This window comes from Lissotriton helveticus, chromosome 1_1, assembly GCF_964261635.1.
Source record: "Lissotriton helveticus chromosome 1_1, aLisHel1.1, whole genome shotgun sequence".
Lineage (NCBI taxonomy): Eukaryota > Metazoa > Chordata > Amphibia > Caudata > Salamandridae > Lissotriton > Lissotriton helveticus.
This window is the reverse complement of record NC_136057.1, coordinates 1,780,177,906-1,780,190,390: the sequence shown is the minus strand read 5'-3', so window position 1 is coordinate 1,780,190,390 and position 12,485 is coordinate 1,780,177,906. Positions and strand designations below refer to the sequence as shown.

Here is a 12,485-nt window from a genome sequence, read left to right as displayed (position 1 = left end):
CACAAGCAAAAGGCTTTGCTGTGATGCACTATTCTGACACTGCCTGTTTTGAATATTTTCTGGATTCAAGGCTGCCCCTGAGTCCCAAATAAACCTCTCCCACTGCGTGTCGTACCGCTCTCTAAAGGCAGAGTTTAGCACTAGAACTTCCCAAGATAGTCCCATTTATCTCTCAAATATACCTTCCCGAGATATCAGCATGTGTCATGTCACCCCTTCGATCCCAGGATAAACGACTAGTCCTGGGACCATTAACAGCCCGTGATTCGGACCTCACTCCTGGAATCCTCTCGCAAGTCAGCCTCCGATCTATGACAGGAGAAAGACCCTCACATCGGGAACCCATGGCTACACCTGTGCCAGACTCCCAGCCCTTCCCCACTCCTGATCTTAGAATACTTCCTCACGTCCCAACGAGTAGACCTCACCTTCGGATCACAGGCTGAACGTCCCCGTCTGTGCCCCACACCATGGATCCAAGGGTGTCCTCCGCCCTAACGACGAGTTCAACCCTAGATCCGAGCGTGCAAAACGCCACTCCCAATTATGGATCTCAGGATTAACCCACCCAACCATGGACATATTCCAGCAAGGCGCCCCCTGCGGATCAGAAGCTGCATAACCCTGTTCAGTCCCCATCTCGTGCCTGCTGTAGCCGCCTCGATTCAGTCTTTCATTTAGGGGTAGAGCGCGGTAGTGGCATTGCGTGTTGGGGTCGGGGAGCTTACCATCTTGGGGAGCTGTCAGATACACAGAGGGGAGCCCCCTTCTCTCTTCTGTTCCTGGCAGCCTCTAGCTAGTGCTCCCGCCGCTGCCAAGCCGCTGCGTAGTCCCTAGCAACCAGAAGCCGCGCTGCCTTCTGCGCACGCGCTTCTTGGACGGAAACGGTCACTCATCGAATCCCGAGGCGCAATTTCGCAAACTCAGTGGCCATCTTTTGATGGAGCAGAAAGGTAGTGTGTGCCGCAGTTTGGGAGGAATATTGGATAACATTAAGGCGGGCGAACCAACAAATTAACCGAGAGAGTCGAGCCTAGGTTCTCGTTCGGGTATTAGAGCATGGGCACGAGCCTAACCCAAAAAATATGTACTATGTAAATCATACAACAATCACCATGAACAATATGGTAAAATACTCTAAAAAAGTTAACTTAACACGTTTATTTATTTATTTATTTATGCGTTTTTATATAGCACGGACTTTACCCGAAGGCGTCAGAGCGCTTCACAATAGAAACAGTAATGATACATGAGGAGAAAATTACAAGTGAGCAAATTACAAAAGAAAACATTAAATTACATGAGGTAAAAGTGACAATTGTGAGCAAACAAAATACATGAGGTAGCAAACGGTGCAAAACAGGAGGAAAAAGTGACATGTGTGCAGGTTACAAGAGAAAACAAAGTACATTTAGAGGTATAATACAGCAATATATGGCAGACACTCAAGCACAAGAACAAACGTTACATAGGTAATGGTGGCCCTTGTGCAAGTATCGAAAGCAAACAAAATATGAGAGGTAGCATCAGTGTGTTGTGGCATCGCTCTAGTTGCCGAGTGGAAGCGCCGGAACCGGAAGTCATAGTCCGGAACCGGAAGTCGGCCATTTTTGTGTAGTGCCGGCGGCCGAGAGCGTATATTCACACGATCCCGGCGCTCTGGGGATTAAAGTGCTTGTTAAGCAAGAAGTTGACTGTGCATCCTTTAAGGTAAAACGAACACTTTACAATGGCGACGAGGCGGGACACCACCCAGCTGTAGCTACGCTGGCACCGCAAGAAAAAAAACGAAGAAAATTGCTCAGACCACTCCACGACAGGCTGGAGGATCCCAGAATCCACGAGGCACAGCACAGAGCCTCAACAGGTATCCCGGAGCGCGGCAGAGGCGACGGTCAGCGCGCTGGCCGATTAACTGCCTATGCTAACCACCCGCGACGCAGCTTCCACAAACCAACCACCAGTAAAGACGACGTCACAACCTTCCAAGGGGTAGGAGTCACAAGACCAGGTGGAGCACCACCGACGCGAGGGGTACTGACCACGTGGATAACGACCGCGGCACGGCCCAGGAAGCAGCGCCCCCTAAGCGCAACCTCCCGCACCAGGCACGCTGGCGGATCAGCAGGGGAGAGGTGAGACGGCAGGCAGACCAGACGGAGGCAGTCTACGAGCGACCAACGGCGCAGGCGGAGAGTCCAGTGGGGCAGACCGCAAGGAGCACGACGAAGAAGATAGCGAGTCCAGACAGGCGCCCGGTAGCCCGCCCAACCGTGCGGTTCCCGCTCAGAGGAGCCAAAGAGGCGGCAAGATGGCGACACCATCCACTTCCCTCACCCACATGGTACCTTTCCTACCGAAGAGAGGGGAGCCCACGATGCCGTGGGAGGACTGGAAACGATACTTCCTCAACTACCTGGAAGCATTGGAGGACGAGAGTGAAACCGCCTACACGAGCCAAAGGAGAAGAAAGATACTACTTCATAATTTAGGCCCGGAGGGGTTGAGAATCTACGACACCATGGTCAAAGGCACCAGAGGCGCGACCGACACAGACTTGTTCCGACACGCGATCGATGACCTGGACGCACACTACAGACCGGTGGTATGCGTAGCCATTGATAGACATTCCTTCTTCCACAGGAAACAGGAGAGCGGAGAGACGGTGGATGAATATGTGGCGGCTCTGCAGAAACTCGCCATCACGTGTAAGTTTGGAGCCCTGCATGACGACTTGATACGTGACCAAATCATAATGCACACGACGAGCATACATGTGCAGGAAAAGCTGTGGGTGAACGGAGATGCGCCCTTGAAGGAGGTATGGGCCATGGTGAAGAAGGCGGAGTTGTCCAAATGGTGCACACAGGCAGCCAGGAAGGACGGAGGTGGAACACAAACGGTTTGTAGAGTCATGGTACACAACAAGGGTGACAAACCGAGACAACGAGAACCTACAAGAGATCCAGACAGCAGAAGAAACCAACACACGGGAGGAGAAAACCCGAAGACGAGCAGAGGGGGGAGACCAAGCTGCTACAGGTGTGGAAGCATGTCTCACCTAGGAAATGACAAGGTATGCCCAGCGTTCAGGGCGAAGTGTTCCTTCTGCAACATATACGGACATTATGAAAAGGTATGCCGTAGGAAATCTAAGAGAACCACCGTCAAATACGTTGACCAAGGAAACCAGGAACAGGAGGAAATACCAGAAGACGAAGGGGACCAGGAAGATCTCCTTTACATTGATGTCCAAGTCCTGGAGATGGGAGGCCAAGAGTCGGACAAGCCCAGACTAAACATCCACATGGGAGGGGTGCCTATTGAAATGATCGCGGACTCAGGAGCCCCCATCACAATTATCCAGAAACGTGTGTGGGAAGAGAAGTTCGAGACTCAGGTGAAAGCGGAACTGCACCCCATGGATGTGAGGCCGGCCACATACACCGGGCAGAGAATACCTATGTTGGGGTATTGCCCGCTACTGTTCGAGTTCAAGGGAAGACAAGCCAAATGCAAACTATACAAGGCAGAAAAGGGGCCTTCAGTACTCAGCTGGAAGGATCAAGGCGCCCTAGGCATCATGTTGAACCCCGGAGGCAAAGAGAAGGTGTTACTCATGGACATGGAGAGTGGACATGATGAGGAGGCGTGGCGCAAAGACTATCTAAAAGTGTTCAGCGGGCAGATTGGTGAGCTGGTCAAGTTCAAGCACATGATACGATTGAAGGAAGCAGCAAAACCATTCATCCACAAGGTCAGGAACATCCCTTTCCGATGCAGAGAAGCTGTGCAAGACGAACTAGACCGGCTGGAAAAGAGCGGAGTAATACAGGCCATAGAGAGTGCGGAGTGGTTGTCGCCCCTAGTGGTGGCCCAGAAGCCCAACGGGAAGGTGAGGCTATGTGTAGACCTCAGAGAACTGAACAAAAACATTCTGATAGACAAGTTTCCGCTCCCGCGCATCAACGAGATGCTGGCAATGACAAAGGGGGCTAAGTGGTTCTCGACGGTCGATCTGTCGTCAGCTTACCGTCAAGTGAAACTCCACCCGTCCAGCAACCATCTCACATCCTTTATAACACCTTTCGGATGTTACAAATTCGTGAGGATGCCGTTCGGGTTGGCGTCCGCACCAGCGGTATTCCAGAAACTGATGCACAGGCTCTTTCAGAAGATGGAGGGAATCCAATTCTTCCAAGATGATCTCCTCGTAGTGGGTAAGACCAAGCAAGAACACAACGAAAGACTCCACACAGTGCTACGCACCTTACAAGAACACAGACTCACGGCAGAATGGTCAAAGTGCAAGTTCGGGGTCCCTTCAGTCACCTATCTGGGGCACGAGGTCAGCGAGAAAGAGATCGTGCCAAAGAGAGCCAACCTGGAGGCGATAAAAGACGCACCGGCTCCCGGGAAAAAGGAAGATGTCAGGTCGTTCCTGGTCATGGCCGAGTTTTACAGCAAATTCATCCCCAACTTTGCCACCAAGACGCACCACCTCCGCCAACTACTCAGGGAAAGAAACGGGTTCAAGTGGACCGAAGCGGAACAGGAAGAATTTGAGTCCTTGAAACGTGAAATGAGAGAAGCCATTCCACTGGAAGGTTTTGACCCCAAAGCAGATTCCATTCTCACAACTGATGCCAGCGACCGGGGCCTGGGAGCGGTGTTAACACAAAAATCCAACAAAGGAGACATATCTACAGTCAGCTTCGCATCCCGATCCTTGGCTCCGAATGAAGAGAAGTTTAGCGTCATAGAAAAAGAGATGCTGGCGGTGGTATGGGCGATGGAACGCTTTAGGCAATACCTGTGGGGAGCCAAGTTCGTGGTCCGCACAGATCACAAACAGCTGATAAAAGTTTTAACATCGAGTGGGCATGCGCACGGCACCCCGAGAATTGCCAAGATGACGCTAAGGCTATTGGACTTTGTGTATGAAGTGGAATATATACCAGAACCCCAGAAAAAAGTAGCAGACTTCATGAGCAGAGCAGCAGCCATGGAAGGTATGGAGGAACAGGAGAAGCCTGGATGGGAAGGCTACGTAGTTGTTAGGAATTAGAAACCTTGACATGTGGGATTGCAGGTATTCGTTATTTAGCCCTTATCCCTAACCCTATGTTCACTGCACTTTATGGACGCTCCCTAACGCGAGTAAAGAGGCGCGGCAGAACGTAGCCGTTGCTTGGCTTACTGTTCCAGTACCACGCCCCCCTCTCCATTTCCTGGTTCCTGCTCGCGTCCTCCGTGGCGTGCTTCAGATCCCTCCGTGTGTTTTGGAGATATCCCCGCCTGTTTTGAGCTGCTGCCTCTTCCTGCTGTATCCCGCTGTCCTTGTGAGCTGAAAGAAAGTGCTTGCCGGTTTTCGGCATTTCTCTGTCCTCGCTCGAGCACGCTCTTGCGACTCCCCTGCCTTTCCTCACGCATTTTGCGGGCATCCTGCTCGATTCATTTCTTTTACCTTCTGCCGTTTGGCACTAAGAAGCCTTTCTTGTTTCCCTGTTACATCCCTACCTTCTGAGAGAGAGCACTCCGCCCTGGTCGTCCCTCGGGGCCGGCTGTCTCTCCTCCTGAGTGTGTGACTGCTCCGCTGTTTATTCCCCCTTCACAGCCGGTCGGTACACCTCACTCCTTATATTGTTTCTTTATGTGTCTGGTGTGTGAGTCCTTCGTGAGTTCAACTCGTCCTGGCCTGTTTTTTGGGTCTCCTGAATTCCCTCTTCACTGAACTCATCGATAAGGCGAGCCTGACCTTCAGTTGGGGTAAGAATACTGTGTGCAACCTTGCATGTCAATGTTTCAATAATTGTAGTTATATCTGAGTGTACATTACAGGGTGCACCCTGGTTTTTGTTTCCTAGCCTGGACCACTACCAAGCCTCCGCCTCTTACCAGCTGACCCCCTCGTATGAGGAGAGTGGTGGACACTCCTTGGGTTATTCCCTCATACTTTTAGGGGACAGTAGACAGGAGTGTGTTTTTGATTCGCATTCTTGCTTCTGTGTCCTGGAGGTGGAGGGATTCTTCTTTGTTCCCGTGGAAATTGGCCATTCTGCTAACAGTAGTGGCTACGGTGCAGGATATGGAACAGGTGATCAGTGCACAAGAGTGGGCGGAGGCCTACGGCCAGGATGAAGATTTGGAGGCAGTCAAGGGATACGTCACTCATGGTTGGCCCGAGAAGAGGCATCTGAAGGAGGACTTGAGGAGATACTGGGAGGTGAGAGATGAGCTGTCTTTGGGAGAAGATCCCCTATTCCTACTCAGAGGAGACAAGGTTGTCCCCCCTCGAGGCCTCATTGACCACCTGATGGCGTTACTGCATGAGGGCCATCAAGGGATCACGAAGACCAAGGCCCTGGCCCGACAGGCCTACTGGTGGCCTGCGATCGACGCACAAGTGGAAAGATATGTGAGACAATGCGAATCCTGTTCCAAGGCAGACAAATCCCAAGTGATGCTTAGACCACAGCTGGGAAAATTCCCTACACCTGGAGGACCATGGGAAATGGTGTCCATTGACATAATAGGGCCGATCCTGGATGTTGAAGGAAACCAGAAATATGCAATAGTGTTGATGGATAGGTACTCCAAATGGCCGGAAGTGGAAGTAAAGGATGCAGTAGACACGGATGCGGTCATTGCTTTTTTGAATGCAGTGTTCATAAAGGAAGGAATTCCAAAGATCATAACGTGCGACAATGGGCCCCAATTCGTCTCGGCGAAATGGGAGGCATACATGTCCAGGAATGGGATTGAAGTGAAACACACACCCATATACCATCCAGCGGGAAATGGCCTAGTGGAACGTTTCAACCGTGTAATCATGGGAACTATCCAAGCGGCGATAAATGATGGACTCGATTGGGAGAAGGAACTGCCCAAGATGTTGTGGGCCTACCGCATCACGCCAGGCAGCACCGGCTATAGCCCCTTCAAGGTGTTAAGAGGAAGAGAGCCTTTCACCAAAGACAACGTCGCGTGGAGGACAATGGTGGTGCAAAGGAAATGGTCTCCAGCGATAGTGAGGAGGAACCTGGAGAAGGCGCAAGAGACATACACTGAACAATTCAACAAGAGACGGAATGTGCACGTCAGTGGCCCTGGAGAAGGGGGAATGGGTGAGAGGGAAGGTGGCAACTATGAAGAGGAAGGGAGAAAGTAAATTCACTCCACCCCTACAGGTGATTGAGCCATGTGGAAGGAGACACAGAGAGAAGAGAAATAGAAAGTAGTGAAGGAGGACAAGAGCAAGTAGATGGAAGGACACCGCAAGTGGAGGAAAAGGAAACCATGTGCGGCGGGAGCAGTAGAGAGATCGGGGAAAGCGGCAGAGAGAACAGGAGAGGAGCAGTTGAAGAGAGAAGGGTTGGAGAAGAGATGAAGCTGGAGGCCCGAGGGGGGGCCATGGCAAAGGACAGACAAGGAGACATGACAGCAAGGGGAGCAGTGAAGACGAGAGCGGGGAGAGTCGTGAAAACTCCCAAGAGGTTTGAGGACTATGATATGGACGATAAGTAAGAGAATGTTTTCGTTATTCTATTGTATTGTGAAAGGGGGGAGATATGTGGCATCGCTCTAGTTGCCGAGCGGAAGCGCCGGAACCGGAAGTCATAGTCCGAAACCGGAAGTCGGCCATTTTTGTGTAGTGCCGGCGGCCGAGAGCGTATATTCACGCGATCCCGGCGCTCTGGTGATTAAAGTACTTGTTAAGCAAGAAGTTGACTCTGTGCATCCTTTAAGGTAAAACGAACACTTTACATGTGTTACCAGAGAAAAGTGGCATGTGCATGTTTCAAAAGAGTACCAAACACAGGTACAAGGATAATACTGCAATAAACACGGCAGACACTCCAACCACAAGAACACACTGGGAAGGCACTTCCATACAGCCACGGCCCGTGGAGGGAGTTACGGTGGGGCAGGGAGGCGGGGAGGGCGGAGGGGCAGGGTGGAGGGTGCTAAAAACCGGCATATGGATAATTGCAGGTAAGTAAACAATTTCATTACTAAAACAAATTTGGTAGCGCGCCTTGCATCGCAAAATGCCATGCAGTGCGCGCTACGAAATTTGTTTTATTAATTAAATTGTTTACTTACCTGCAATTATCCATATGCCAGTTTTTAGCACCCTCCACCCGCCCCTCTCCCTCCCCACCTCCCTGCCCCACCGTAACTCCCTCCACGGGACGCGGCTGCTTCCATAGTCATGGAGAATAGAATTTCCTATATTGCAGGGTCTTCCTTCAGATAATAGAGTGGGCGTGAGTTAAATTTGGAAGTGTCTTTGGAGGAGGAAACCTTCGAGGTCCGTTTTGAAGGCCTGGGAGGAGGTGGTGGTCCGGAGCTGAGGCGAAAGTGAGTTCCAGATTCTCACTGTGTTGCCTGAAAAACGTTAATAAGGCAAATAGCACTGCACTTAGAAGTACTTATTGTCAGTACTTGTTTTGTACAACTGGTAGTCTAAACTCACATATTTGAAAGTGTTTTCATACGCAATAACGAAAAAAAGGTTTTAGTGAAATTAAGGTCTGATTCCGAGTTTGAATCCATGCGGAGGTACGTTGGCGGTCGGGAACCTCCGCACCAGTGATCCAACTGCCGTATTACGGTCAGAGAGTTTTGGGACTGCTGCAACCGCCAGGGATCCGTGTTCTTTGGCAGGGGCACGACATTATAGGGCAGCAATATGATTGGCGGTGCCACTGCGGCCGTACCAAGCATATTCTGAGTTTCCCCACTGCCAGCCTTTTCATGGCAGTGCACCCACCATGAGAAGGCTGGCAGTAGAGAAACCTGTTGCCCCTGTACACTGAGCAATAGGGGGGGAGGGATAGATGGTGTGCACCCCTGTGTGCATGCAAACACCATTTCTGCACATTATGGACTAAACAGTCCATGCAGTGCAGAAATTTGCTTTGGCTTTCCCATCGTAGTATCTTTTTCAAAGGCACTGCCGTGAGAATGCCAAAAGACCCCCCGCCAGACCAGGAGAAAACTCCAAAACTGGCGGTCGGCCAGTGGTCGACTTTGATGGGGCGGTAGCGCGCCACCCGCAGCACCAAAGTCGTAATCAGCCCCAAAGCATTTACTTAAGATCACACAATTTAAGCGGGGAATCTGCCATTTAAACAAGTTGTCTTGTTTTACGTTTTGCATATCAGCCAAGAAATGGGTCACTATTTGTCTTTCCTTATATTAAGGCTTTTGTTTTACCGCTTAGTTCATTTACTGCAGTTTTTAAATACAGCGCAAACTCAACCCAAAAGTATTGGAGCCCTTTACATGAGTATCAATTACATTACACAAGGACACATGCATTGTTTATAGGCAATGGGGAAATTAAGTGATGTGCCCAAAATCACAAGATGTTGAGCCGACACCAAGATTCAAACCTGGTTCCCCAGTTCCACAGTCGACAGCTCTGGTAGTAATGCCACATCCTCGGTAGGGGGAGGAAGGGAGACGTGCAGAAGGGTCTCGAGGTTTCAACAGGACCTCCAGCTGAGCTATAGCCAGGCTTCAGGATCGAGCATGCCTCTAGCTTTTTACGTTTCTCACCGACCTCTTGCAAAAAGAGTGACCAATTTGATAGAAACAGTGATATTTCCACAAGCAATAGTGCACAAAATAATAGTATACATATTTTAATTGGCTTAAAATACATTTCTCAATATAACTATCATCTCCTAAAAATTAATATATTTATTCAATAAAGAAAACAATAAGTCATTTTTGTATCTATTTGTTTTCTGAATGATCTCTTCTTTGTGTTCCATCTAACGGTTGTCACCACATACACAGATGTTTGTACCTCTAAGAGTCCCCCTAACCTATTGATGTACTGGTAAAGATCTGTGAACATAGAAGGACTGACAACACAGGAGGAGGCTGCCATCAAATTAAAATGTTCTAGCCTTTCGCGTCTGTGAGTTTAAATTCCACTGGCTGTGACTCGGAGGTGAACTTGGCGAAGATTATGTTACACTGTCCTTCTCTTCCTTTTAACAACAGGTAAGTTTCAACAGCATAGCATACTAAAAAACTACAATAACCGTAATAAAAAAAGGTTTGAGGCATGGTGTGACCCCAATAGGTTAACCTTTTGACTGCTAGGGCTTTCTCACCCTCTGTCGCTAAGCCCTTTATTGGATGTTAAACCTTCATAACTTTTTTGCCACAAAAAGTATCAATATCAAATTTGTGTCCTTTTTGACAACATCCAAAAGTAGATTCTCCCGGAAGAAAACAATAAAATTGCGAAAATATAACTAAAACTGTACTAGAAAGTGAATGTTTTTTTTTTCTGAAAATGGGTTCTGCAATAGGTTTGCTGTGCTAGAATCACCATCTTCTAACAATCAGAGTTGTATCAAAACAACATTTTCTACCACTAGTTTTGCATTTTTCTAGACGTTAGTAGTCAATTTATCCTCATTTTTCTGCTTTTAACCTACTTGCAGTTTGTGTTGGAGACAGTTATGAAAATCACTGATGAACAAAATATTGAATTCAGTAAGGGGACGTTTATGTTGATACTTCAAAGTTTCCTCCCCAAAATAACTGTTTTTAAATAGTAATAATGAAAATGTGTAGAGAAAATAGCCATTTGTGAAAATGCTTTAATCTCTAACATCTTGTCATGACTGCCGATTTACAAAAGCGATCCACCATTACATCCAACAGACCCTTCTAGCTACGGGGATATATATGGTTTATAGGTTCTCCACAAACATGCGATACCCCGAGCCAACAACTGAGTTCCACCTTACAATGATTTTTCATTGTGTGGGAACTAGAAAGCAATACCTATGGTAAAATTTAAAGAATAAAAAATGGGTATGAAGGAAACCTTTGTATTTTTTAATAAACACAAGACACTGAGTTTAGCAACAGTGGTTATTGTACACATTTGAATGTGTGGTAAGCCATATTATCATGTGATTCAGAGGGCATTCTGCAAAATGAATTCTGGCTTGCACACAGACTTACATTTGGAAGTCACAAATGCAGAGAAATCCAAATGATAATGACGAATATCCTACTATTCTGTGTTCCCACACTTCTCTCATTAGAAAATGATACCGTACTTGTGCTGGTGACTTCACACATCACCAGCAAAATAAATGCTTTTTAAAAAAAATTTGCATAGCAGTGGATTTTGGGCCCTTGCTGAGCTGTGACCCTGCAAAATCTAACAAACCCAGACGTTTCTGAACACTAGATACCGGGGGAGTCCAGGGGACACCAGATAGAGTCCAAAGTGGTGTCACATGCATGAATGGCATGAGTTGTTTTTTACCCAGAAGCTCTTGAAAACCTCTACCTCTGGATATAGGCACAAATTGACCTCACATTTCTGAAAGGGAAGGGTCTTGAATCTGCAGGAAATCACAGCTTTCCTACTACCTACATTCCCACACATCTAATAAAAATGGTACTCCACTTGTGTGGGTGAGCCTAGCATACGCAATTGGAAACGGCCCAAAACACAAAACAGTCACATACATTTTTTACATTCAAAAACAGCCTTTTTATTTAGGTAGCTGTAGATTTGGGGCCCTAGCTCAGCTGACACCCAGGGAAACCTAAAAAACCTGAACATTTCTGAAAACTGGTTACCAGTGGTAGTCCAAAGTGGTGTAATTTGTACAAATCACACACGGTTTTCGAACAGAAAGGCCCTTGCAAACCTCAAATGTTAGATAAAGCACACATTTACCTCACATTTCTGGGAAAGAAGGTTTTGGAAACTGCAGGGATCCACAGATTTCCTACCACTTACCATTCCTTAACATCTACCATAAAAAGTGTACTCCTTAATGTGCGGGTGGGCCGAGTGCTCACAAAAGCAAAGGGTCGGGAGAATGCAAATTGACAAATCAAATTTTTCCACTCAAACCAACCCTTTTTTACAATTTGAGAAACTGTGGATTTTGAGCCCTAACCCAGGAACGCTTACCAAGCCCAGACATTTCTGAAAACTAGACACACAGTGAAGTTCAGGGTTGTGTAACTTGTGTAAATCTCACAAGGGTTTCTTATTTAGACACGCCTGTAGACCTCAAATGCTGGTTAAAAATGCACCTTTTCCTCATATTTCAAAAGGAAAGTTACAGAATCTGCACAGAGCCACAAATGTTCTGCCACCTGGCGTTTTCACATCTCCCGATAAAAATGGTATCCCACTTGTGTTGATGAGCCTAGCGCCCGTGATAGGAAAGGGAACAAAACGCAACATTCACTGATCAAACTGCCCACTCAAAACCAATCCTGTTTTTTGCAATTTGGTTTGCTGTTGATTTTTGGCCCTAGCTCAGCTGGTACCTTGGAAGCCTACCAAAACTAGACATTTCTGAAAACTAAACATTGGGGAGAGTGCATTGTGCTGTGACATGCGTGGAGCTCACTAGGTTTTCTTAACAAGAAGCCCTTGTAAACCTCAAACTTTGGCTGAAACACACATTTTCCTCAGATTT

The 12,485-nt window shown here is 47.9% G+C and overlaps 1 protein-coding gene across 4 annotated transcripts in view; it reads right to left on the bottom strand.

Annotated features, from left to right (window-relative positions):
- Positions 1 to 860, bottom strand: part of IFT56 (intraflagellar transport 56) — a 357,694-nt gene extending 356,834 nt beyond the window's left edge. For 3 of the 4 annotated variants that reach the window (XR_013594114.1, XM_078640297.1, XM_078640309.1), the window contains exon 1: positions 729 to 860. Coding sequence is in view for 2 of the 4 variants with exons in the window: in XM_078640297.1 (XP_078496423.1) it covers positions 729 to 731 (3 nt within the window). In the remaining 2 variants the exon portion in view is untranslated. Of the gene's footprint in view, positions 1 to 428; positions 565 to 728 lie in introns of those variants that run through there. The other variant, XM_078640303.1, reaches the window with a different exon arrangement.
- Positions 861 to 12,485: the final 11,625 nt, after the last annotated feature.